Source organism: Desmodus rotundus, chromosome 2 (genome assembly GCF_022682495.2).
Source record: "Desmodus rotundus isolate HL8 chromosome 2, HLdesRot8A.1, whole genome shotgun sequence".
NCBI lineage: Eukaryota > Metazoa > Chordata > Mammalia > Chiroptera > Phyllostomidae > Desmodus > Desmodus rotundus.
This window is the reverse complement of record NC_071388.1, coordinates 204,883,319-204,908,422: the sequence shown is the minus strand read 5'-3', so window position 1 is coordinate 204,908,422 and position 25,104 is coordinate 204,883,319. Positions and strand designations below refer to the sequence as shown.

At 50.3% G+C, this 25,104-nt stretch overlaps 2 protein-coding genes across 5 annotated transcripts in view; both read right to left on the bottom strand.

Moving 5' to 3' along the window:
* Nucleotides 1-3,271, bottom strand: part of ATG16L1 (autophagy related 16 like 1) — a 33,280-nt gene extending 30,009 nt beyond the window's left edge. For 3 of the 4 annotated variants that reach the window (XM_053919219.1, XM_053919220.1, XM_053919221.1), the window contains exon 1: nucleotides 3,002-3,271. In XM_053919219.1, coding sequence (XP_053775194.1) covers nucleotides 3,002-3,116 — 115 coding nt within the window. In that variant the 5' untranslated portion in view covers nucleotides 3,117-3,271. Of the gene's footprint in view, nucleotides 1-922; nucleotides 2,081-3,001 lie in introns of those variants that run through there. The other variant, XM_053919222.2, reaches the window with a different exon arrangement.
* A 20,642-nt stretch (nucleotides 3,272-23,913) lies between these two features.
* Nucleotides 23,914-25,104, bottom strand: part of INPP5D (inositol polyphosphate-5-phosphatase D) — a 104,541-nt gene continuing 103,350 nt past the window's right edge. Inside the window, exon 27 of the mRNA XM_045198336.3 lies at nucleotides 23,914-25,085. Within this exon, the coding sequence (XP_045054271.2) occupies nucleotides 25,083-25,085 (3 nt within the window). The 3' untranslated portion in view covers nucleotides 23,914-25,082. The remainder of the gene's footprint in view (nucleotides 25,086-25,104) is intronic.

The following is a 25,104-nucleotide window of genomic DNA, read 5'->3' as shown; positions in this document are numbered from 1 at the left end:
CAGGGTAGGCTTCACTTTTATTAGGTATCAAAGTACTAAGTACTGTACTTTGTCACCGATTATATCAATTATCCAAAATCCAGGAACATACACTCTTCAGATGCTACTTGGCCTCAGCAAGGGCAGCCCAGCCAAAGGAACCTAAGCAAACAATTCTGCGAGAATGTTCCCCGTACTAAAGGCAACCTACTCCCAGTTACCTATTTCTACCTCAGGAGTGAAAAATAACATACCAATACACAGGGGAAGAATGAAACGCTATGCACCTCTCAGTAATACAGGGAATTTTACCTTATTATTACTCTTGGACAATTGGATTTTCAGATCAGGGCACTAGGGATACAACATGAATGAGAGCTCAAGTGTCCTGGGGTGGGTGTGGGGCGCGCCCAAGTATAAAAAGGAAGAGAAGAGTAATCCTTCACTCGTTTTCTCCCATGGTCTCATAGGTAAAGATGACAGTCCAGGAGAGAGGACCAGCAGAGCTGTCTGAGCGGTGGCTGGATATGACTGTTGGAGCCAGCACAAGCAAGGGCAGGATGAGAAATTCAGACCTTTCTTAAGTGGCAATGGTGAAGAGTCACTGACACGAACAGGTATTTATTAGCAAGAGGTCACAGATCATCCTGAGGTCCCTTGCTCAGGCAGCCAGGTGGAAGATGCTGCTGTGCCAGGGAACACCTGAGTGGAGAGCTCAAGGGAAAAAAACTAGTTCTCTTTCTGGACGTCACAAACGTGACAGGGACCACAGTGCAGGAACTCAGAAGAAAAGTCAAGGCTAGAAATGATAGGCACACAGGGGCCAGCAAGATCAGATGGGGGCAGGGTACACCGACCAGAACAGGAAAGTGACCCCGGGAAACTTGTAAAAGAGCTGCACTTGATGGGGGCTGTCGCAAACCCTACAAGTCAGAGACTGTACCTGCTCAAAACCAGAAATCGGCAGGGCTTGTGCTAGTGCCTATTCACGAAGGAAGGGCTTCTTCTCCTAGAGCCTCAAGTTGCCTTTCTCCCTTACATCTGAACATGGAGTTCCTGGGCAGAAAAAGAAAACTCTCCTCATCTTCGTTAATTTAATGAACTAGCTCAGCCGAACAGAGACGTGCTTCCTGCCTTGGATGTTCACCAGTGTCAAAGAGCTTCCACAGCTTACACCAGAGCTGGGTGCTGTGATCACATCAGGTCTTTCAAAGGATGTGAGGAATTCAGGAGGCATCCTTCCTAAAAGTTCTTCTCACTAAAGAGAAGGACAGAGGTGGCAGGACCACGCCGCCTGTCCCCCAGCTTCTCTTCATCTTTCTCTTCAGGGACAGGGCCTGGACAGGAGACTCCGGGCTGAAGTGCGGTGAGGATGGACAGGGAAGGCTGGACGGAGGAGCGTGGGCGGTGCCTGCTCTCCTGCCCCTCCCGTATACTCTACCTGTCCCAGCTCTTTAAAGGTGTGCTCCCTCTCCAGGGCTGACCTCTCCTGACTTTTTACACCCTTGTTCCCTCCAAGATGTCCACTTTCAAGTGCAGAAGAACATTCACGTTGTGCCAATGCCATTACAGGCACCTTCCATTTATAGACTATTACGCACCTGGCTTCCAAAGCACACTCACAGCCTTGATTTTATGAAGCAGGAAGAGCAAGCTTCACCCCCGTTTTATAGACGCAGCAGCAACCCAGACTCAGAAAGGCCCGTGGAAAAAATGGTCAGCAAGGGGTGGAGTCAGACCTCCAACTCATTTTGACTTTCAATGTGTATGAGCTTTTAAAGAACAGTCAATAAACACCTGACGGCCTGAATTTACTTAACCAGAGAAGGAATCACATTTGAATAAGAGGGCTGCCTGTGCTTCTGGTAACAGAAACGGCACTGGTCAGGGGGCCGCCACCTCTCTTCCTTCCTGTCTTTGTTAAGAGGATGGGCTCAGCGAGAAAGCGCCATTTCTTGGGGGACCCAATGAGAAAAGCAAATGCAAGTCAGGAGCCATCAAATTGCGTTCAAATCTAGGCCCCACCATTAATCTGCTGGACTGCCATCCCAGAGACACCTCAAGGGTAAAAAGGACAACGGGACCTGCTTCACAGAATTTTCAGGAAGATTAAATAAAACAGTACCTGCCGAATGTTCAACACAGTACTCAAACTGATCGGTACAAAAGAATTACTTGCGGACCATTAAAAAACACACCGATGCCACGTCCTACCCCTCCATACTGCTGTTTAATTGGTCTGGAGTGTGGCCTGGGCTTTGTAATTTTTAAAAGCTCCCCAGGTGATTCTAATGTACAGGTGGGTTTGGGAACTGGCAAAATCAGAATTCAACACAGGGCAACTACTATTACTGTGAACCTCATGAATCAACATAACAGGAAAGACGTGTCAGGCTGACCTCAACGGCTGGATGAAACCATAGGACCCAAGAGCGCCCATTTCTCACCCCAAATGTATCATCAGTTAAGGTGAAATTGGGGAAAGGGGAAGCCAGGAAATTCTCATTAGAACGCATCTAACGGTACAAACGTTTTCGTGCTCAACTTGCAGCAGGAGCGGAAGAAAACCACCTCTTTGGTATCAAAGTTTTCACTAGCAGTAAGCGTTATGATGTCCGGACTTTAACGTACGTGAAGACTCGAAATGTGCAACAGTCACAGAACACCAAAGTGGAGTAAGGGCAAGAGGCCTGCAGAACCAAAGGCCAAGCATTTCCTATCACTCCTAAAGACGATGTCAACTGCGCGAGTTACTGCGAGTCGGCGTCCGTTTCAGGAGCCTGCCTATTTAAGGGCACGAGCACTGCGTGAGCTGCTGGGATTTCCAAACACAAGCGTGAACCGCGCCCGCCTACGAAGAAAATACAACTCAGTAAGGGAAACCCTGCACGGTCACACCCAAGGGTAAAGTGAAAGAAGGAGAACACTCTATTCTAAACAAAAGGTCCGGGGCTCTGAGTGGCGCGCGGCGCCGGGGGCCCCACGTGCCTCTGCACGGCCCGCGTTCCCGCCCGCCGCTCACACTGCAGGATGATCTCTTCGAACGCCTGCCTCTGCAGCCGGTCCCGGCGCCTCAGCTCCTCCGAGATGTGGCGCTTCCAGCGGGGGAAGTCGGTGGCGCGGAGGGCCGACGACATGGTGCACGCTGCCCCGCGCCTCAGCGCCGCGGATCCGAGCGGGGGCTGGCGGCCGCGGCCCGCAGCATGAGGAGACCAGCGGGCGCGGGAAGGCGAGCAGGCGCACCGCTCACCTACAGCAGCTGGCCGCCCCCGCCGCCACCCGGCACAGTCTTCCGGCTCCTGTCGGAAATGGTTTTGGCCAGGGCCGGAAGACCCGCCTCCTCACCAACGTCTTACCCCACACGCACGCAAGTCGTAGGTGCCGGCGCAGGGCGCTCGTTAATGACACCCTCCCGCGGCCGGAAGCGCTGCCGGGACAGAGGCGGCCGCTGGGAGGCGTTGGGGCTTCACGGTAGCTCGGCCGTAGTTGGAAACGAGGCAGGAAAGAGGCCGCATCCGCCCGCTGCCTACGTTTCCTTTGCTTCTTAACCGCGTTTTACATTTTCTTTCTTGGTCTGCCTCCGTTTGCTTCATCTTCTTAGTTTACGAGCAGAAGTGGGGGCCGCTCCCCACCTAGTAGCCGCGTGACTGTGGACGAGTGACAACCTCCCAAAGCTTCTAACCTGCAAAATGGGGACCGTAATGATACCTACCCCCCAGGGTTGTCATGGGGATTAAAAGAAATGACCTATAGAAAGCAATTAGCACTGTGCCTGGCACATGGCAGCCTCCCTCGATCTAGACACCCAATAGCCTTGCAAGGCCTGCCCACCGTCTGGCTGCCTCAGCAAGAGCATCCCCACACCCCCGACCTTGGAAACAGGATTTTTTTTTTTTTTTTTTGCAATGAAGAAATGAAATGCTAAGAACAGTTCGAGAAAGGTGTGAATCAATTGGTTACGTTAATCACTACAAGACTAGGCATTATGGTGTAACGGTCAAGGGTCCTTACAAAGTAATCTAAAGGTCAAGATACAAACAGGACTTTGAAAGGGAAAAAGGACAGTTTGCCGGATGTTGAAAGGCGGGCTGGAAGACGCAGGCTCTCGAGGAAGTGGCGTCTGTTAGCTCCTAGCACAGAACACCTCATTCTGTCATAGAATCATCCGAACCTCACCCCAAGTTAGTGACCTCAGTACATGGAAATAGAACTGCACAAAGTAGGAGGGCAGAGGAGAGGAAGGGCTGTCAAGAGACTGGCTGCGCCTGCAGTGTATCCCCAGTCCAGAGGAAGATCCTTCCGCGACAGATAAGAAAGCCTTTCCTCCTCCACGAGCCCAAGTAGGACAGTCAGGCTTCTAGAGCTGTAGCAAAAGATACTTTGTTGGCAGCTAGTACTGAGTGATCTGAACTTGAAGGAAGGACCCATAGAGATAAGAAATAAATAGGACTTCCTCACACATCTAAGAAAATGAAGAAGCAGGTTCTGACAGTCACCCAGAATGCGTCAGAATGTAAGAGTCATACCAACCTCAAAAGCCCATAGCATCACATAAGCACCAGATCTTGACAGTTGACTATGCTAATTTTCCAGACAAGATTATGATGAAAATATGTTAATAAATTTGCAGAACCAGCAATTACATTTGCAGAAACTGATGCCAAGAAATATTTGCACTAATGTGCATGCAGAGAAAACCATAGAAAAAGTGGAAAGGCTGAAAACAACCTATATTTCCAACAATAAGAGGTAAATTGCCATGTATTTATTGTTTTAAAAATTTCATAATAAAAGCAATATGTATTCTAAATCCAATTTATGTAAAACAAATGAGTCCCTGGCCAAAAAAAAAATGTTTAATGAATAGAGGATATAATTTCTAAACTAAGCACACTGCGCTATGCTACGTCTGCCCTCTCCCTAAATCAGCAGCTTGGTCTGGTGCGCTCGGCAGCGTCGCTGGGCCCCAGATCCCTTCTCCTCACCATGTTGTCTCCCACGGCAGGGCCTTTGGGTTTACTGTGCTCCTGTTGGTCACACTCTCCCCTCTACCTTCACTGAGTTCATTTCTGTGAGTTAATTCTCAGCTCAGTAATCACTTCCTCATAACCTTTAGAAAACAGACCCCCTCAACGAGGTCAGCTCTCCCTGCTGCCTGCATACTTTCCTGCACAGCGTGTACCACAGTTGCACCTTCACACGCGTGTTTCATTATGCGATGAAGATGTGTTTCCACCCACTCGACCGTCAGCTCCGCAAGGCAAGAGCTAGTTCTATTTTTGCTCACCGTCATAGCTCCAGCAAGCGTGTAAGGCCTTCCGCATATTAAATGCTCAGTAAATGCTGTTTAATTAATGAATGGAATATAGGAAAATACTAATAGTATTGTCTCTGAGCAGTGGCATTGCTAATGGTTTTTGTTAATATTTATTTTCTCTACCTTATATGCACTTTCTAGTTGTTATACATTATTCATGTACTACATCTGCAAGAAAAAAACATAGAAACGAACATGTATTTGTTGATGAAACCATTTATACAGCAGGGTGCTGGGCTCTGTGGGAGATAACTAATAAGCACGAACCTACTAAGTGTCCCACTTATTGTAACCATTCTGATCCCCCCAACAGCTGTTTTCAGTAGGGTGGTTGTTAGCTACTATTAGCCACTTCGCCCTCGTTTACAGCGGAGGAATCAGAGGCACGAGAGGTTAAGTGAATTGTCTGAGGACACCAGGCCAGTGGCAAGACCAGTTAGTGGCAAGACCTGGGTTCAGACAGAGGTCATTTCACTCTAGCACCTGTGCCCTTGACCACTGCCCTCTGTTGTCCAGTCTGTTGCAGCCGACAGTGCAGTTTGGCTCAACCAGAACACGTGAAACTGAATGATTTGTAAAGAGATGTACTTATTCCTAGGTTAGTCAACAGGGAGGGCATCCTGGTGAAGAGTAATACAAGCATTAGGGTAAAATTCACGTTTTTTAGAGAAAGTCCTTGTTATCCCCTCTACATATTGGCAGCCAAGTGGCTGGAATGGTCGCCACCAGAGGGCTCAACATCCAGCAAGCTGGGACCTGATCCCAGGCTGGCCCGTCTCCCAGACACTACAGCCCTCCCCTACCGTGAGTAACCGCTAATGTTCACTGAGCGAGTGTTACGTGCCAGGCACTGTGCTCTGCGTGGACTGACTTGTTTAATTCTCACAATACAAGCATGTAGCTACTCTTGGTGGCTCCCCTTACAAGTGAGGAAACTGACATGCAGAGGTCCAGTAACTTGTGGGTTGTCACAGAGTAAGAGAGCTCAGGCTCGGGAGGAAGATGGGTGTGGGAACCCCCATTCCACCATGTCCTGCACTGTGTGTTGGGGTACCAGGGCGTGGCTGTTTTTCTAGGATAATGGTATCAGAAGGCTTTTGATTGCAAACCCCATAAATGCAGTTTGAGCTTCCTGAAGGGCAAGGGGGGTGACGAGGATGTGGGCTGCTGCACAAAGCTCACAGCAGGGATGTGGCTGGGCACTAGGAATCGGGGAGCCAGGGCATGGGTCCCATCAGAGTGCTCAGTGCTTTGCATCTGCTTCCCTCAGTATTGCTGCTTCCTTTCCCTCTTGTCTTGCTGCCCCGCTCTTTCTGTTTCCCAGTCCACCCACCCTGATGGTAAAAAAAATGGTTCCTCTGGCAGCATCTCGGTACAAGCAAGCCACAGACCACACGGGCATCTCCAAGCCCCAGTTCCGAGTTCCTGGGAGAGACTCTGATGGACCAGCAAGTGCCCATGTCTAACTATCACAGTGAAGGGGAAGGGCCGGTCTTCCAGGATGGTTCTCTCTGGATGGAGAGGAGGGGACAGTTCCCAGAAGGAGGGAGATGTAGGACCTGTCTTTTGTTCAGACTGCCCAGCTCCCCTCCCCCATTTGTTTATTAACAGATTCCGTGCTCCTGGCTACAATGATGGCATTTCCCACCCCTTTGAGCAACAAATTGGTCCCAGGGCTGGGCATAAGAAGCCTCGCTCAAATGTCAAAACTGGATCTGGAAGGGAGGAGCCCTTTTCCTCCTTTGGTTAGGAAACCTGAGGCTATGCATCAGTATCCACTAGTATTCACGTCTCCTCCCATGTCTCATGAAGTTAGTCTGAAAAACACACTGCAAGTGGAGGAGACAAGAAACTAAGAATCCTGGTAGTGTTAGAGTCCCTGGATCCAGCCATTCCTGAAAGTAACACAGCCCTATTCTGGTTACATGAGTCGGCACATCCCTGTGTGTTACTAAAGCTGGTTTGCTTTGGGTTTTTATTTTCACTGACCCCCCAATAACCCTGACTAATACAGCAGGCAAGCCCAAGGGAAGACTAGGGCCGGCCAGACAGAATGGTTGTACCCGCCGGGTGGTCGTGCAGTCAGGGTCTTCTGCTTTAAACTCTCAGCAAGAGGATGGAGGTCAACCCTCAGCTCTTCTCACCAAGCACTTTGTGTGTTACCCAGCAATCCATTTCCAAACTTCTTGGAAAAAGTTTCTGGATCTGAGATCTCATGAACTTCTGCATAAGTTAAATTCTCTTCTGAATAATAGTATCTGTTGGTAGAGAAATTTTAACAACCCCAAAGTAGCAAATAGAAATATTAGAATCAGACCTTAGATATTAGAAAATACTGCTGCCATATGTTAGAAGTATTTTCTGTTTCCCCCTAAACAGAAAGTGAAGGGACACTATTTCAAGCAGCGCTGTTCAAATGACTCACGAGGTATTAATAGCTCTGCAGGGTGTCTCACCAACACTACATTCTCTGCAGCAGGGCCACGGAGAAAGCCCGTGGGGCAGGACTGTGAAGAAGTAGATAAATATCCCGCACGGGGTGAGATACGGTTGTTTGCTGAAGTATCCAGTTGACACCAAGTGCAACCCAGGTTCTAGGTCGGGAGTAGGGGCTTCTCTTGCTGTGCCCTGTCATGACTGGGGAGGTGACAGCCCCTCATGCTGCTGGGCGGGGGTCTGCCTGCCTGTCCCCTGTGCCAGCCCGAGGGCCAAGGGGATGGGTGAAATCGTCTTCCCTGCTCCCCAGCAGCCCCGCGTTCCCAGTTGTGATTTCACAGCATCTCCAAGACCAGTGGGTGGGAATTCACTTCACTCTGGGCAATGAAACAGCCCAATTCTGTGGATTTTTCCAAGGGAAGGGAAGTCTGGGCAGTTGTTTCTATGGAGTGACCAGGGAAACCTCTGCTATGGAGCTCCCATCTCCAGAAGCTGAAACTGCCGGCAACCTTTCAAGCAGCATCCCCATTAAAAAATACCTTCAATTCCATTTCTGGTGAGACTTGTTTCATGGTTAAAGCTGTTTAAAAAAAAAGTGAATGCTTTTTATGAGAAATAAAGTGTTTGTTATTGATGATTCCATTCTGGTTGGCACAGAAAAAATACATAATTTTGGTTGGTTTTTACCGAGTGAAGTTCAAAGGGAAAGAGTATCAAAGGAAGTCAGAGAATTTTTTAATAGGTTGTTTTAAATTTTTGAATTTTTAAAATACAATACTTATTAACGTGACTCCAGGTTAACAGTCACGTACAGGGGGAAGTGGCGGAAATTATTGGAAATACGAGCCCACCGTCAACAGTACGCAGAACCAGCCATCGCAACCGAGACACGGAATGCCGGTGCTCTGTTTGTTGGTCCCCAGGGCCAGTGTGACAGAAGTCACCTCATGTGCACACAGGCACACACACGCATGCACGCACACACACACATGGTACTTTCTGAAATCTGTCGGTGCTCCATTCGGCTTCGGTGTCCCAGCCGGAAGGGTTTGCATGTTTTGATTCTAGGATCAGCTTCATTACCTGACTCATGGGCAAAGTCAGGTTAAACAAGGAAGACACGTGCGAATGGCATTTCAGCCTGACTTAAGGAAATATTTTTGACAAAGCAAATGGCCTTTCCTCACACAATCATCTGGGGATTTGTAGAATGTCTCAGGGCCTGAAAACACATTTGTTCTCAGGGGTGCAGTTCCCTAACAGGCCTGTTTTACAAAAGTGGCCCTTGTGAAAGGGAGTTAGGCCAAAGAAAAGTTTGGAGGGACGCTGTCAGCAGCCCTCCCACGGAGTCTGCGTCTCTCCCTCCTGCCGTGTAGTCCTGCTGTACGCCCGTGGCTGCTTTCTGAAGGCTTCCCCCTCAGTGTCGGGTTATTTTTCGGTAGAACAGGGTTCCAGCAGGGCTCTGACTGTTGCGGGTGAAAGACTAGGGAGATAGCAAAGTCTCTAAACACATCTAGCCACGTAGCTTTCCGTGGGCCTACGGCACGTCTACATTTCCACCCACGGCGTAGAATGTGCGACAGTTTGGGTAGTACAATAAGATCATATTTTTTGCTAACTTAATAGATGACAATCCTATCTGACTGTTGTTTAAATTTGTATTTCTTCTGTAAAACGGAATGGTTTTGCCCTGGCTGGTGTGGCTTAGAGGACTGAGTGCTGGCCTGCAAACCAAAAGTTCTCTGGTTCAATTCCCAGTCAGGGCACGTGCCTGGGTTGCGGGCCAGGTCCCCGGCTGGGGGCGTGTGAGAGACAACCAATGGATGTTTCTCTCCCTCTCTTTCTCCCTCCCTTCCCCTCTCTCTAAAAATAAATAAATAAAATATAAAAATATAAAAAGTTAAAAAAATAAAATTACACGTTTTTTCGTCAGTTTGCTTACTCCCCATTCATACTCATTCTCTTCTGGGTAACGTCTGCCTACACCCTTCGCCCATCTGGTCTGAACCAAGAGTCAACAGTTACCTGAGAACTGTTTGGGGAGAAGGCTAGGAAGGGATGATTAAAAAATTCTCTTTCAGGATTTGCCCCGATCCCTTCTCTGCGAGGCAGTCGGGACATGGATACCGACGTGGGCACGGACCTCTGGGTGTGGGCACGGGAATGAGCACTCGAGATGTAGAAATGCCTCACCTAGTGTTCCTGAGGCGTTGTCACATCTGTGTGCTTCCATCCTTAGCATTTCCGTATCTTTGAAAAGTCCTGCTAAGTGAGGCATTTCCGCTGAGTGGTCACGGTTTTCCCAGCCTGCGCCGTCTGAGGGAGAGCAAAGACAAAGCGATTCTGGAAGGGCAAGTGTGAGCCTAACGAGCCCTCGGCACAGCAGCCACACTGGGCAGGGCAGCTTTGAGTGGCTGCATGGGGCACACCAGCCACACTGCACTCGTTTGGACCCCAACGTGACATTATTCGTGTATCCCTGGGGATGTGGGGGCCCCTCCTGTGGGCCCCAGGACAGCCCGATGGATTGGCTAGTGCCCTTACAAATATACTCTGGTTTTGCCTTTTACAAACAGAAAGGGTGGCAATATTTTCTTCAGGGTCTTGACCCCTCCCTTCTGTGGGTCAGGGCTCCTTTGAGACTTAATAATTCAACAAGCGTTTATTAAGTGCCTGTATTTGCCAGGCACTCTTCTAGGTGCTAAGGCTCAACCAGTATTTCCATCCTTAAAGAGCTTCCATTCCAGTGGGGGAGCCAGGCCATAAAAAAACTGAACACATTAAGGCAGTAAATTACGTATGTCTGGGGGTGGCAAAGCTGTGGACAAAAGGGAAAAGTGGAGCGGAGCTAGGATGCTGGTGAAGGGAGGGGTTGAGGTGTGCCTGTCAGTCGGGCGGCAGGGGGGCCTCATTGAGAAGGTGAGATTCTAGCGAAGACCCAAAGACCCGAGGAAGTGAGGGAGTTAGCTGAGAGGTGTTCCGGGAAAGGAGTGCTCAGGCAGAGGGGCCGCTAGGGCAGGGTCTGGAGCCAGTGCCTTTGGAGCCCACCCAGTCCTCTGTCGCAGCCAGTGGACTGGCTCCCTGTTGTAGGGGGTGTCAGCGGCTAAAAGCGCGAAGCTGCCCCCTTCTCTGGAGTGTTGCCCTTACTGATCAGAGCTGCCTCCCCTCCTAGAGATGCCTGGGAGGTGGCCAATGACAGTTGGGAGTGGGCAAAGGTACCCTGTACCCTTGCCTCTGAATGGGACACTCTCCGTGACACAATGTACGTTCTGGACCTCCCCAACAGACAGGGTGAGGCGAGACTTCTTCTAAAACTACAGTTCTGCCTAACTTCCTCCCCTGACCCATCCTGCCTCCCTCAGCATCTAGCCTGATGCCCGGATTGAGGGCATTTCTCCAACAAGTCTCTCGGAGGAGAAGCCCAGTCTCGGGCTCTGCTGTTCAGGAGCCCAGCCAAGGTCAGCCCCGAGGCCAGAGCTTACCTGATCTGTCCGAAACCCAGCAGGAAAGCCACTGGGGCTCAAGCATGCTGCCAGGAAGTGCACACAGACAGACAGACAGACAGATTTGCATGTACTGTGCTTAAGACATAGGGAACCAGATTCGGCTGCTGCAGCATCTTCTGGGTGGCCCCGAGTAAGGGCTGGCAGTGCCACACCCACAGAAGGATTGCCAGGTACTTTCTCAGACAGAGCTTTCTGTCTTCAGTAGGAAAGCTGTTCGTTTGTCCCTTTCCTGGGAAATTACTGAACCTATCTGCTGTGGCCTGGGTTGGGCTCCCTACCAAAAAAATCCGTGTGTTGAATCCCTAACCCCCAATGGGGCTGTATTTAGAAATAGGGCTTTTAGGAGATAATTTGAGTTCAGTGAGGTCGTAGGGCGGGGCCCTCATCTGCTAGGGGGGTTGGTATCCCTTCCTAAGAAGAGTAAGAGACCCCCTTTCCCTCTCTCTGTGCTGTGTGAAGACAGCGAGGAAATGGTCATCTGTGAACCCCGTGTGGGCTCTCACCAGACAGCTAACGGGGTGGCATTTTGCCCCGGCCCTCTGGGCAGACCACCAAACTCGTAAAACCACCCAGACTGCAAATGTCGGTTTTGAAAGTTCTAGAGCTAGGGTTGTGAAGGTCCCATTTCTGATCCTGTGGGGGAAACAGTTCTCGAAATGTCCCGCCCAGCGCCTGGGAGCCAAGTCAGCTCATCCTCAGGCAGGGACAGAGGGTTGGAGAATGGGGTGGTGGCAGAGCGGGAATCAGGATTCAACTAACTTTTCTATTTCGCACCTCACCATAAGATGGAAGCATTGTAAAAGGTCTCAAGGTAGAGACTGAGGGAGACTTTTGGAATTCTAATCGTTTCCTGTGTCGAATACAGAACTAGTCTTTTCTCTTGGATAGAAAATTAATTCTGAGAGATCACTGTTTTTCTTCTTTAATGTAAAACACTTAACCCACCTCCAAATACCCTGGCAACATAACCAAACTCTTAACAAACGTTGGAAAGAGCAGCTTTGGGGATCGGAGACATGGCGCAGAGATGCAGCTTCCCCCCTTTCTTGTGTGACTTTTGCCAAGTGCCCCAACCTCCCAGAACCCCAGTTTCTTCCTCTATAAAATGCACAGAAGACCCAGCCTATGGAGCAGCGAGGGCCAAGGAAAGAACGCATCTGACAATCTGACAGTGAGCTCTCGTTTGGCCCAAAGGCATGTGGTACGAGACCTTGAGGTGGGTACCCTGCGGGGTTTTCATGAATTTACCTTGTTCGTGATCAGTTGTCATGTGGTCAGGTCAAGAGAAGTTCAAGAGCGCCAAGAACATTCCCCGATCCCAGATACACACCTTCCTCCAGGCCAGTACTGAGGAGGATGCCTGGGTGGGGAGTCTGCTCCCAGGTAAGGGGATGGGGCAGGGACAAATAAGGGAAAAGGAACTCCTGTAGGAAAAATGGACTAGTTAGTCCCTAGCTAGCTACATCAGTGTCCTCTGGGGAGTTCTTTAAAATGCCTGTCCCAGGTTTCACCTCACACCACCCTCAGAACTACTAAATCAGATTCTCCGTGGGTGGCCCGAACCTGCATTTCTAAGAGGGCTCCTCGGGTGAGTCTATGGACACGTAAGTTTGAGAAGCACAGGCCTAGAGCTTGTTCAGATTTTACGGTCCCTAGCAGGCTACTAGATTTCGTACCTAAGTTTTAAATAAGTGTTTTGAACGGCTTACTTGAACAGCTTGCAGTTCAAATTTATTTCCCACAACAAGCAGAATTCGTAGGCTATTTATTGGCAAAAAAAAATCCCAAAACCCTGGAAGCTTATTATGTGTCATCTAGGATTAGTAATTACATTATGTAAAATATTCCTCAAGTCACATAGTATCACATACTCATGTCCAATTAGGGTGATTTAAGATGAACAAGTAGGAACCCTCTTTACCTGTATTCACTGGCAGTCCGTTAAGTAGATTAGGGAAGACTCACCACGGGAGATTCTGGGCATAATCAAGACAGTTGCATTATGAAGTCTGATTTTTGTTTTGCTGCTTGGAGGTCTGATGCCAAGAGGCACAGCCAATTAAATGTAACGGATGCATTTTGCAGCAAACAGAGAGCAAAGGTTCACTTAAATTTAGCCTTCTGACTTCATTAAAAATTTTTATTCCAGCACACAGAACACACTGTGCAAAAGAACCCAGAGAATGCCACAGAACAACCCCTCTGCCTCGGGAGTCTATATTTAGAGTCATCTCTGAACGTTTCTGCACCACTAAGGCTGCGCGCAGGATTTTCCTTCTCAGGATGCCACACGGGGAGCAAGAACCAAAAATTTAAGGTGGCTACTTTTAATATTTTTTGTTACTACCATATTGTCCAAGAGAACAGGTAAGAAGCCTGTGGTCTGTGTGCCACCGGATGAACAATAATTTTCTGAAATGTTCTCAGGATGGTGCTCACTGGTCTTTGAAGGCAGGACCAGAGCCCTATCACCCCAAGGAAGGCTTGCTCAAGAAGCTTCTGGGTACAAACTGAAGTGCCACTATGTGTGAATCAGGGTTTTTACTCTTCGGTGATTACCTCTGAGTGTGCTGTTAAGTGTGTTTTGACCTTCTTGCACAGGACAGAGAAGGGAAGTGACCTCAACTCATCAGTGGTGAAGTTGGCATGTGAACCCAGCTCTGGCCCCAAATCAGTTCTCTACTCCATCTATTACACTGCTTCTCCTCCTTTGTGTGTGAGTCTCATGGCCAGGCTTTTGAACAGCATTTTCCCCGAATGTAATGCACAAACCTCCAGGTGAATGAACTAGAAGGCTTACAGAAATTCAGATTCCTAGGCACCACCCAGACCCCGGGGATCCACCACTCTGGTAGGCCCGGGAATCTGCATTCTCACCAGTTCCCCAGGTGATGCTGGCACACAATGAAATGCAAGTGCCGTTATTTTAGAGGGATCACAGCAGCTGCCCTTCATGCCTTTACAAGCCAGAGGCAGACATCGGGACCCATGAAGCCAAAGCAAAGACTTCCCTTTTCTTCTGTATGGCTCGCAGCAAAGCGCGAACCCCAGGCTGGCTTCCACCTGGCACTCAGTGCACTTGGAACCATCCTGCTTGGGGATCAGGTGCTGTTTACTCGAGGTATCGAAGCCTCGTATTAACATAAGCGAAACATAATTAGAAAAATCTGTCATAAAAACCATCCTGCTTTCTAAGCCAAGTACAAATTACCCTGAAGTAAGTTATGCCAAGAATCCCACTTCATTAGCCCATGTAATTAAGAATGGCTGTCATGCCAGTTGGTGTCAGTGTGTGTTTTTCCTAATTGTTTGGACATGTGGTCCCCACAACATCTTTTCCTCCCAATGTATGTGTAGTTTGAAAGAGTGCTATCAAACATAATGAGCTGTCTTCGTTTTCCTCCATTCGCCCACTTGCCTCCCTATCCATTCTCTGCCCTCCCCAGTGTGTCCACATCCAGAGGCTGACCCCTAGGGACAATATCACCACCTGGGCTCCCTTGCTCTCTGGCCTCTGGTTGGGTTTGACCAATGGGAGGAACCGGAGGGGAATAAAAGGACAGGAGAACAGGGAGGTCAAGGTATCTCCAATGCACACCTTTCTGCCTCCCGACTGCCCTTGGTTTCCTTTATGGCTGCAGCTTCTGGCAGGGGCCCCTCTTTCTGGCTCCAACTTTCACCACCTTAGGTAGCACCACCCTTGCCCCCTCAGATCTAAGGGAGGTGATGGCTTCCCTCTGGGTAATTCTCCTGTGTCTGCCTGCACCTCTGCAAATAGTCCTCATTAGGTCTTCCCTTGAGTGTGTCTGTTTCCTATACATGCAGGTGCATCTGTTTATATTGATGGGTTACGTGTCTAGTCTATCTAAATTACGGGGTTAATTTGCAAATATATGATGGTCTGTCCAGAAGATACCCTGCCATGTAATAAGAAAATTAGAGATTTATTAAAGAAGCTACAAGATAGAAAAACACTGTACAGAGGACAATGATGCCTCAGTTACCTTCAAAGTAGGCACCTTGGGACCTCATACAGCTCTCCCAATTGCCATCAGCTGCCCCGTCGTATTTTCCTGAATCTCATACCAGGGGTGTTAAACTTATTTACACCATGGGCCACATCAGCCTTGCGGTTGCCTTTAAAGGGCCAAATGTAATTTTAGGACTGTATAAATGTAACTACTCCTTAACTAGGGGCAAGGAGCTCGGAGCTGCTGCCAGGCAGAAACAAAGTGCCAGGCCGGATAAAACAAGGTGGAGGGCCTGATTCGGCCCTTGGGCCTTGTGTTTGACACCTGTGTCACAGACGGTCCAAAATCCCATCCCTTTCAAAGGTGACTTTAGTTTCGTGAAAAGCCAGACATCACAGGGCCCCAAATCTGGGCTGTAAGGGGGCTGAGTAACCTGGGTGATTTAATGTTTCCCCAAAAAACTGTGCAAGAGACACAATACATGAGTGGGCACATTGTCGTGATGAAGCTGCTAATCACCAGTTGCCCACAGCTGTGACCTTCTGAATCATCTAAATAATTTCCACGGAGGAATGTTTAAGTTAATGCAAAATTTGATGCAGATTCATTGCTGTACTCGCTCAGTCATTTTGAAGGTGACAGCCACACAGGACACACGCTCACTTAATGGTGTCTACCACCCCCACCGACCAGTACAGTGAAGTCATCATTGTTCACACATGCGCATTCCAGTCCACTCTCCTTGGCTGCCAAGTTACATCAATGCTATGCAAACAGTCCTTGTTATGTTAACAATGACTGGGCTTTTCCTGGACAGATCGTGTGTATATACGCAAATCCACACACATGAAAGACATGAAAATATTAAAGGTGACAGCCTACCCCTCCTACCTTCCTTAGGAGGATAGACTTACTGCCGGTTCCATTGAGGAAACCGATGGAGACGGGCCGTGGAGAAAGGGAAAACATGAAAGTGTAAATTCAACTTGATAAAAACTGGGGGTGGGATTGCAGGAGCTGGGACGGAGGGGGAAATAGAGGTGGGTGGAGAGGGGAGGGAAGGAGATGGAGAAGCAGAGGAGCTGAAGGCTGCAGTGCAGGGTGGACACGTGGATTTTGGGGAGAGAGGTGATGGTGAGGAGTTTACAGGAGTTTTCCATGGGTCAGGCGGTGCGACTCCTCTCCTGGCTGCCCATCAGTTACAATCACCATTTCTCTGCACCGACCTGGGGTATTAAAACACGTCTGCGAGTTCTTTGACCCATCTCCCGTCAGAAGGTGGAGTCTACTTCTGTTCCCCTGGAATGTGGGCTTCCTTCAGGCAGAAGACAGCAGATGTGACTCTGTGGGACTGCAGAGACACAGCCACAGGTGTTCCAGCTGACAGCCACCATCCACCACCGGACCCGGAGTGAATGGACCTCCGGGTGGCTCAAGCCCATCCAGTGACAGAGAGTGGAGCTGGGCCCCGCCCTGCCCAAGTTGCGGATTTGTGAGCAAAGGGAGTGTTACTGTTGTTTTCAGCCACTAACTTTTTGGATGGTTTGTTATATATCAAAAGACAACTGGAACAATGCTTTTACATTCAGACTTGGGTTTCTTTTCTTTTTTGTGTTTTAGTTATTACAGTATTATTGACTATATCTCCTCTGCTGCACTTTACATCCCTGTGACTATTTTGCAGCTGCAATTTGTACATCCTAATCGCCTCGCCTTTTTCGGCCGTCCACCAGTCCCCTTCCCATCTGGCAACTACCGTTTTGTTCTCTGTACCTAAGGGTTTGTTTGTTTTGTTTTTTCATTTATTTTGATTTTCAGATGCAACATATAAGTGAAATCATATGGTATTTGTCTTGTTCTGTCTCACTTTTTTCACTTAGCATAATACCCTCTAGGTCCATCCATGCTGTCACATATGGTAAGATTTCGTTCTTTTTATGGCCAAGTAATATTCCGTTGTATAAATGTACTGTATCTTCTCTATCCATTCATCTATTGACGGACACCCAGGTTGCTTCCATACCTTGGCTATTGAAAATATTGCTTCATTGAACATAGGGGTGCATATATTTTTTGAATTAATGTTTTGGATTTCTTCAGATAAATAACCAGAAGTGGAATTGCTGAGTCATGTGGTAGTTCTATTTTTAATTTTTTTGAGGAACCTCCACACTGTTTTTTCCACAGTGGCTTTACCAGTTTGCATTCCCACCACCAGTGCACGAGGGTTCCCTTTCCTCCACATCCTTGCCAACATTTGTTTGTTGAATTATCGATGACAGCCATTCTGACAGGTTTGAGGCCCCACCTCACTGTGGTTGTAATTTTGCATTTCTAATTTGCATGGTGGTTCTAATTTGTGATGTTGAACATCTCTTCCTCTCAGGCTGGGGTTTCTTAAGCAGGCCTTTGGGTGGCCTGGTGTTTCTCAGTAACGAGAAGACAATCTGGAGAGAAGACTTTTTACCCTCTTAGCAGTCTTCTGAAAAAGTCTTCTCTGGGCGGGTTATATGTGTAATATGACAGGCACTGTGTACCCTGCACATAGGAGGGTTCAACACATTTATATTTTGGGTGAGCAAATAAGCCAGATGGGGGAGGCACCAGGCGGGTACCACAGTATAGTAGCCACCGGGAGCGGGTGTGAGGCCTCCAAGGTACATGTTCAGCTCCGCACCTGGGGGAGTGGTCAAGGCAAGTTTGGTTGGGGAGCTCATAGCTCTGTTGAACAGAGAAGGGGGCCAGCGGACAGCTCAAAAGTTCATCCACATGTAGGAGCGAGGAAAAGTGGTTAAAGAGCTGGGAGTGGAGTTTCGCAGAGAGAAAACTATCCTTTTGCAGTAAAACACCTCGGAGGGTCATGGCTACTGTGATGTGAGAACCCCCAAGGCCTGGCCAGGGTGGGTTTTGAATGAGACAGAGAGCCGCCCTGGGCTGCTCGAGGGCACGCAGTGTTGAGGCTGTGAAGGGTTCCCCCAGAGCGAGGGCGAGTGTGGCCCCAGAGAAAGAAACTGCTTGTGGCAGGTGCCGGAAGAATTTAAGAATAAAGATGTCTAACAGTTATTTGTCAGTTGTGGCTGGGATATTCTGTAGTAATGATCGATTGCCCCAATTTTCACTCAAGTCTCTCTTACACAGGGACTTGGTTGGTGGTGGTTTGTGGAGCGAAGGCACTGGGCGGGCCCATCATGGGGCAGACGAAGGTCAAAAGCCCAGACAGACCCAGGAAACACGAATGTGGAAGCAGAGGCCACTGGAAGCAGCACAGGTCCCCAAGAATCCCCTTCTCCAGCAGTTGTTCCGGAGATTAAAATATACACTTCTAATATAGCAAGTCTATTCAGAGTTAATACTGCCCCACTTCACGTAAAATGTGGAGTCACATAGCTCCCTTTTCCACGGTGTACATTATAAATACTACAGCAAAATGTTATTGTTATTGCTTCACACAATCATATTTTAAAGAAATTAAGAGAAAAAGTCTTTTATATTTATCCATAAATCTACCATTTCCAATGCTTTCCATTTCTTCCCAAAAGGCTGAGTTTCTACCTGTCATCACAGCCCACCATCGTAAAAACATTCCTTAGCATTTTTGTAGTGGGTCTGGTACAAACAAACACTCTCGGTTTTCTTTTATCTCGAAATGTCTTTATTTCAGCTTTGTTTTTGAAGAATATTTTCACTGGGACTAGCATTCTGAGTTGATTTTTTTAAAATGTCTATTTCTCTACTTGATTGCCTATCTTTTTATTTATTTCAGAGTATTCTCATTTATGTCCTTGGGTCTAGTTATAATAGCTGCTGTAACATCTTTGTCCAATATCTGTTGTTTATCGTTTCTTCTTAGATGTGTGTGTGTGTCTCTCTCCCTCCCTCCCTCTCTCTCTCTCTCTCTCAAATTAATGAATAAATCTTTAAAAAATAACTGAAGCAAGACAACTTCTGGGGATAAGCTGGAAATTGGCATGAAAATGCAATTTACATCCCATGCACAAAAACTCAGTTCCACATAATGCAAAGGAGGGTGTCCCCTGTCTACCCCTCTGCCCCTACCCCCTTCTTGCCAGGGCTGCGGAGCATGGCACCTTGTCATTCACAGGAATTCAGCTCCTCCTGGCATCCAGGGCTGCCCCCCACCAACCTGCTCTGCAGGCCAGGGCTGGGGTGAGGCAAGTGAGGCACCAGGGTGCCACATTTAAGATGGTGCAAGCTCAGGTGGGCACTTGAGAGTGAGTGCCCCTTCCCTTTCATACCCGGTACCTCACTTGCCTCATCCCAGTCTCGACCTTCCTGAGCACACGAGCAGCCTGTCACTGTCTGCTCGAGTCCTGCGGGATGACGTATGGGCCGTGAGTCACTTACTCGGTGAGGGAAGACGGAAGAAGCCAGCGGAGGGAGACAGGCGTGCTGGCGCTGAGTCCCACAGGGACAGGCTGGTCCAGAACTGCCAAGGGCCCAGAGCCGCTGTGTGGGTCCCCAGACTGCCACCACGTCAGAATGGCAGGGAGCGCTGGGCAGCACTGCCACCCCCTCCACCGTGCAGCACAGCCAGGTGCCTGTACAAGCAGGTCCTTCAGGTCCCCAGGGTTCACTGCCATTGGCTCAGGCTGTCTGAGCAGCTCTGGTCTGCGTGACTAAAGCAGTCCACCCATCTCAGCTATCCCCTTCAGCTGGTCCCCCTGGCCTCAACTAGCTTCTCCTTGACTCCAGCTAGTTCACCTGGACTCAACTAGGCCACCTGGCTTCAACTAGCCCCTCAAGGCCCCTTGTCTTGAAGGCTTTCCCAGCCTCAACCCGCTCCTTGATTTCTGGCCTTGCTCGGTTCAGGCCCCCGCCCACAGCTGGGAGGCCTTTACCTGCCTCCTTCCAGGACCTTCCCACAGAGCCTGGTGGCCCTGCTCAGGTGTCTCACTCCTCCGCCTCCCTCAGGGCTGCCCCGGCAGTCCCCACCCCCGTCAGAGTTCCAGGGAGAGGGAGGGCCCACCACAGGCCAGGCCAGGCCAGCCCAGCCACGTCTCTGCAGGGCTCACAGGGTCGCACAACCATACCATGCACACCGCACCCTGCTCCCCACGTTAGAGATGAGGACACTAAGACTTAGAACACCTGAGTGCCCTGTGTGAGTTCATACTTACAGGAAATGAAAACACCATTCATTTCAGATCCCACAGCCCAGACTGTACCACCCCAGTCCCTCTGTGGCCTCCTTCCTAAATGCAAGGACTCCCAAGGCCCAGAACACTCCTTGAACATGCACATGGCTGAGGGGATGAGGGCGACCCCCTGCTGCACACGCCGCCAAGGACAAAGGCACAGAAAAGCCTGGGCTGTGAGCTGGGAGAGAGCTGACGGGCGCAGACAGCCGCCCAGCCAGAACATAACAAGGCGGTAAACCGCCCTGGGCTCTCCCTGCCAGTGCTGTTCTGGCACCGAGCAGATGTCCCCACAAGGGACCTTGGGGGTTGGGAGGTCTCCGTGGGTGAGACCAGGCGTTTGCCTTCCAGAGTCTCCCTTCTGGTTGGAGTGAAGCCTGGGGCCCGGGCTTGCTGCCTGGAGAAGGCTTCTGCCCCCAGATAGCTGGGTCTCCATGGAAATTAGTTTGCAGAGAGAAAGGAGCTATTTTAAGGACAGGCGAAGGGAGAACCTGTAGGCTGGGCTTAGGGAAGGTAGCTGTGGGAGAGAGCTTCTCTGAAAGGCTCCCTAATTTCCCTCCTATCAGGGTGGAAAAAGAACTGAAACCCAGGAAGGAGGAGGAGCCTGCAGGCTGATGGTCCCTGGGAATGGCCCTCCAGGTCGATAGGGGTGCTGGGGAGGGTGGAGATGCCCGGGCCCAGCCAGCCGCTCTTGGAGAATATCCACTACATAACAACACCTTCCTGTTGGCACAAAATCTGCGTTCAGAGAGTCATGCAGAGAAGGAAAATTTGCTTCTTAAACAAATCATTGTAGCAGCTTCTGCAATCTCAGGAGAGGCGGGCCCTTTGGTGAGGAGAGCTCGTTCAATAATCTGCCCGCTTGGTTCGGAAGCTGGAGAGGAAAAGGTGGCATAAAATACAGATGCCCCTTGACCTACAATGGGGTTACATCCCCATAAATCCTTTGCGAATTGAAAACATCACAAGCCAAGCCCCGGCCAGTGTGGCTCAGTCGGTTGGGAGTTGTCCCGCAAAGTGAAAAGTCGCTGGTTCAATTCCTGGTCGGGGCACATGCCTAGGTTGTGGGTTCGGTCCTCAGTGGGACACGTGTGAGAGGCAACCGATGGATGTTTCTCTCTGTCTCTTTCTCCTTCCCTTCCCTTCTCTCTAAAAATACATATATAAAATCCTTTAAAAAATATCATAAGTTGAAAATGCATTTAGTACCCCTCACCTACTGAACATCACAGCTCCACCTAGCCTGCCTTAAAGGTAGGTGCTCAGAACGCAATACCTAAAAGCCACAAGCAACAAACAGCATCGGCTACTTACCCCCGAGACTGCGCACTGGGCTGGGAGCTGCTGCTGGCTCCCATATCACTGGCCACGGAAGAGATCAAAATTTAAGATCCGAAGCACAGTTTCTACTGAATGTGTATGATTTCCACACCTTTGAGAAGACAGGAAATCCTGAGTTGAACCACCGAACCACCCTAAGTCGGGGACTGTCCGTAACTTTGGGGATGAACAGGTGGGAATTTCTGGGGTCCTTCCTCATCCTGCTGTAGGAGTGTTTGGGAGGCCTAGGACGGGGAGCAAAGCAGAGATGGCAGAGAAATCTGGCCAGAGTGGGCCCCAGGAGACAGTGGCAACCAGAACTCGGGAACCAAAGCAGTCAGAGACCTCGAGGAGTAGGCGCAGGGCTGGACGATTCAAAGAGCAAGGAAGGGAGTTCCTCAGTCTCCCAGTGCTGCTCCCAGTCCCGCTCCCAGTCCCAGGCGCTGCGGGGGGCCCTGCTGTCCGTCAGCTTATGGACCAAGTCTGGCTGGTTTTCACACAGCCTGTGCACCCAGCAGAAGGGGTCCGTTCGCCTGTGGGCGTCAAAACCCCATAGGACACGAACAGGAGTTGCAGGAGAGAAAAGGTTTCTTACGGAGACGATGCTGCACCTGGAGTCACAGGTAGCTCATGCTTGAAGATCTGGCCCCGATGGCTTCCGGGGGATGGATGCAGAGGGAAAACACCATTAATCGTGGTGACTAACGGAGTTAAGGTCATGTTCTCTACTGATGGGCTGGTGCTGGGGGAGCGGGTACTTGACCGTTCATTGCACCTGGTCCCGACCTCAGCCACGGAGAGGTTCTGTGCAGCTCCTCAAGGGCCCGTTTGGGGGGCTGTTCTGCTTTCCTGGGTCTGGAGCTAAAGCATGACTGAAGCCAAGATATTGTCTTTAGTTTGATTGAAAACTCTATCTCTATAGCAATAGACCCAGGACCCTGTTCCTAGGACTACTGGGTGCTGACCAGAACCTCGTTGTCCTGACGGCTTAATGATTCAGCAAGGGAGAGGGAGGTGGGTGAGTCAGGGTGCTGGGTGGAGCCAGTTTGAGTCAAAGTGAAAAAAAAAAACCAAACTAAAGGGGAGATTAAAGAAATTAAGGATGGTGCACGGTTATACCTGTGTTGGAGCTTCAGCGAGAGGCATGAGGGGCACTGAGCTCACTCAGGCCACCAGAGTTCAGGACCAAAGGTGACAGGGAGTCTACAGCACACCCCATACTGCTGCTCAACGTGCTTCACCTGGGACCCCTCAGAAATGGTGCGGAGGGCCTGGAGGTCCATTCCAGGTGGGGGTGGGAACTCGAGCTCTCTGCTCTCGCCCCCGCATGCCAGCCCACCCTGGCAGCCACTGGGCTCCAAGGTGCCCAGGCATTAATGCCCTGCTCCTCAGGGGTAGGATGATGGATGTAGGGGGGCTTGGCTTAAAGGACGTCTGGGTATCTCAAGCTGTCCCTCCACCCTGGCCTTTGGCCTCTCGAGTCAGAAGGCGGGTGCTGAGGGATTTTGGTCACGTTCTGTGTGGGAACCAGGAAGGGAGCCTGCAGGTTCTCTGAGCGGGGGAGGAGCCGAGGTTGCAGGGGGAGCCCAGGACCGTCTCTGCCAAAGGGAGAGCCATTGCCGAAGGGCAGTGAGTGGTTAGCTCCGTGGCTGCCAAGAGCACTGCTCCCTTCAGCTCCGCATGGCGTCTGAACCAGAGCAGGGGCCGAGGAGCAGGAGGTGGTGGGGACAGCAGCCCAGGCCAAGGCACCCAAGGCACATTGGTGAAGCCAAGCAGCACCCACACTGGCCCCTTGGGCTGGGGGCCTCTCCCTGACCCGCGGACAGTGCAAGCTGCCCGGGAACGCTGGGAACTGGAGGCCCTCCACCTGAGCACTGTTTATACGTGTTAATTGTCTTTGGAGCTTAGCAACAAACACTTCCACAAGCCGTGAGGAACTTGGGCATGCAGGACAGCAGGTGGTATGTGAGGGGATGACACTGGTAGCAGTGGGGTGGCTGCAGGTGCCCTGAGTCACATGAACATGCATGACATCTACTGCTGTCCTGGGTCCAGGCAGAACTTCAGACTGGGTCCAGAGTCCCCTCTGGTCAGCCCAATGCTAGCCTATCACCACGGTTAACCTCAAGGCCCTCTCCAGCCCTTGCTGCCGCTCCACGGCGGGCAGCCTAGAGGCATTGTCTGTGGTCGAGCATCAGGAAAAACTGCCACGCCGATGGGAGCTGGGTGAGAGGCACACTTTATTGATCCCGCAGACTGACACATGAGGGGACGTGGGGTGTGTATCCAGTCTCCAGCACTCTCACACACACACACACACACACACACAGTCCTGGATTTGTTCCCTACATTAATTCTGTTATGTGGAAAAGTAACACAAGGGAAGACATCACCGACCTATCACCAAGGAAGCAGGACCCAAAGCCACAAGAGTCCGAAGAGAGGCTGCACTGTTCTGAGAGCCAGGCACCAAGAAGCCCACCCTCCCGGGCAGCCAGGTGGGGGCTCAGGTTCAGGGGCAGCAGCGAAGGCTCTGCTATCAGCATGATGGGACAAGTGTTAGGGGGGCTTGGCTTGCTCTGTGGCCTGGCGGAGGCTGCCCACAGCAGGGAAGGCCCAGGTATCTCTAGCCTGGGCTGAAGCTGGACCTCCCCACTGAAGTCAGAGCAGCTTTTCCTCCTTCAAAATAAGAGCTGAGAGGACCCAGACAGAGCCCTGGGCTGGACACCAGCTCTGCCTGAACCCCTGGGGCTTTAGCTAAAGCAGTTTTTGTCACAAGGTACAAGGCGAGGTTCCTTGTACCCTAAATTAACCCTCACTCTTCAGCTACCTGCAGGCCAAGCCCTGTGTCACACCAGCAGAGCACTGGCCTTAATTTTTAATGCTTTGCCCAAACCGCTCAGGACATGCTCTTTTGAACTGGGGGGTCTGGGAACGTGGTTTTGGTTGGCTGAAGAAGACTCAACTCATAATGTTTGTGAAGCACTTAGCAGGTACCTGGCACGTGGTGAGTGCTTGATACATGCAGCCATTATTATTATTAATATTATTATTATTTATATTTCCACCCGGAAATCAGCGCTTTAGTTCCTTTCTTCAAAACAGTGACCGGAACAAGGCTCTTGGGTCCCAAGTACCAAGATCAAGCTGGGGGCCCAGGTGCGCAAGATGCTCGTTGCCCGTTGGGTGTGCTTTTCCTTCCAATCTCCGCACGTGAGGCCGAGTCTCGAAGCTGCACACTCTGCTGATCGCACAGAAGCTGGGCCTCCCCTGAAAAGTACGAGGCCCTGCATAGGAAGCTGGGTAGGAGGGGCCGACAGGAAGTCCCAGGAGAGCGTCCGAGTGGCTTGGTGCTGCTCCTCTGGGCTCCAGTCTCGCTGGCAGCTCACCAGGTGCTTCACTGTGGGCCAAGGACAGAA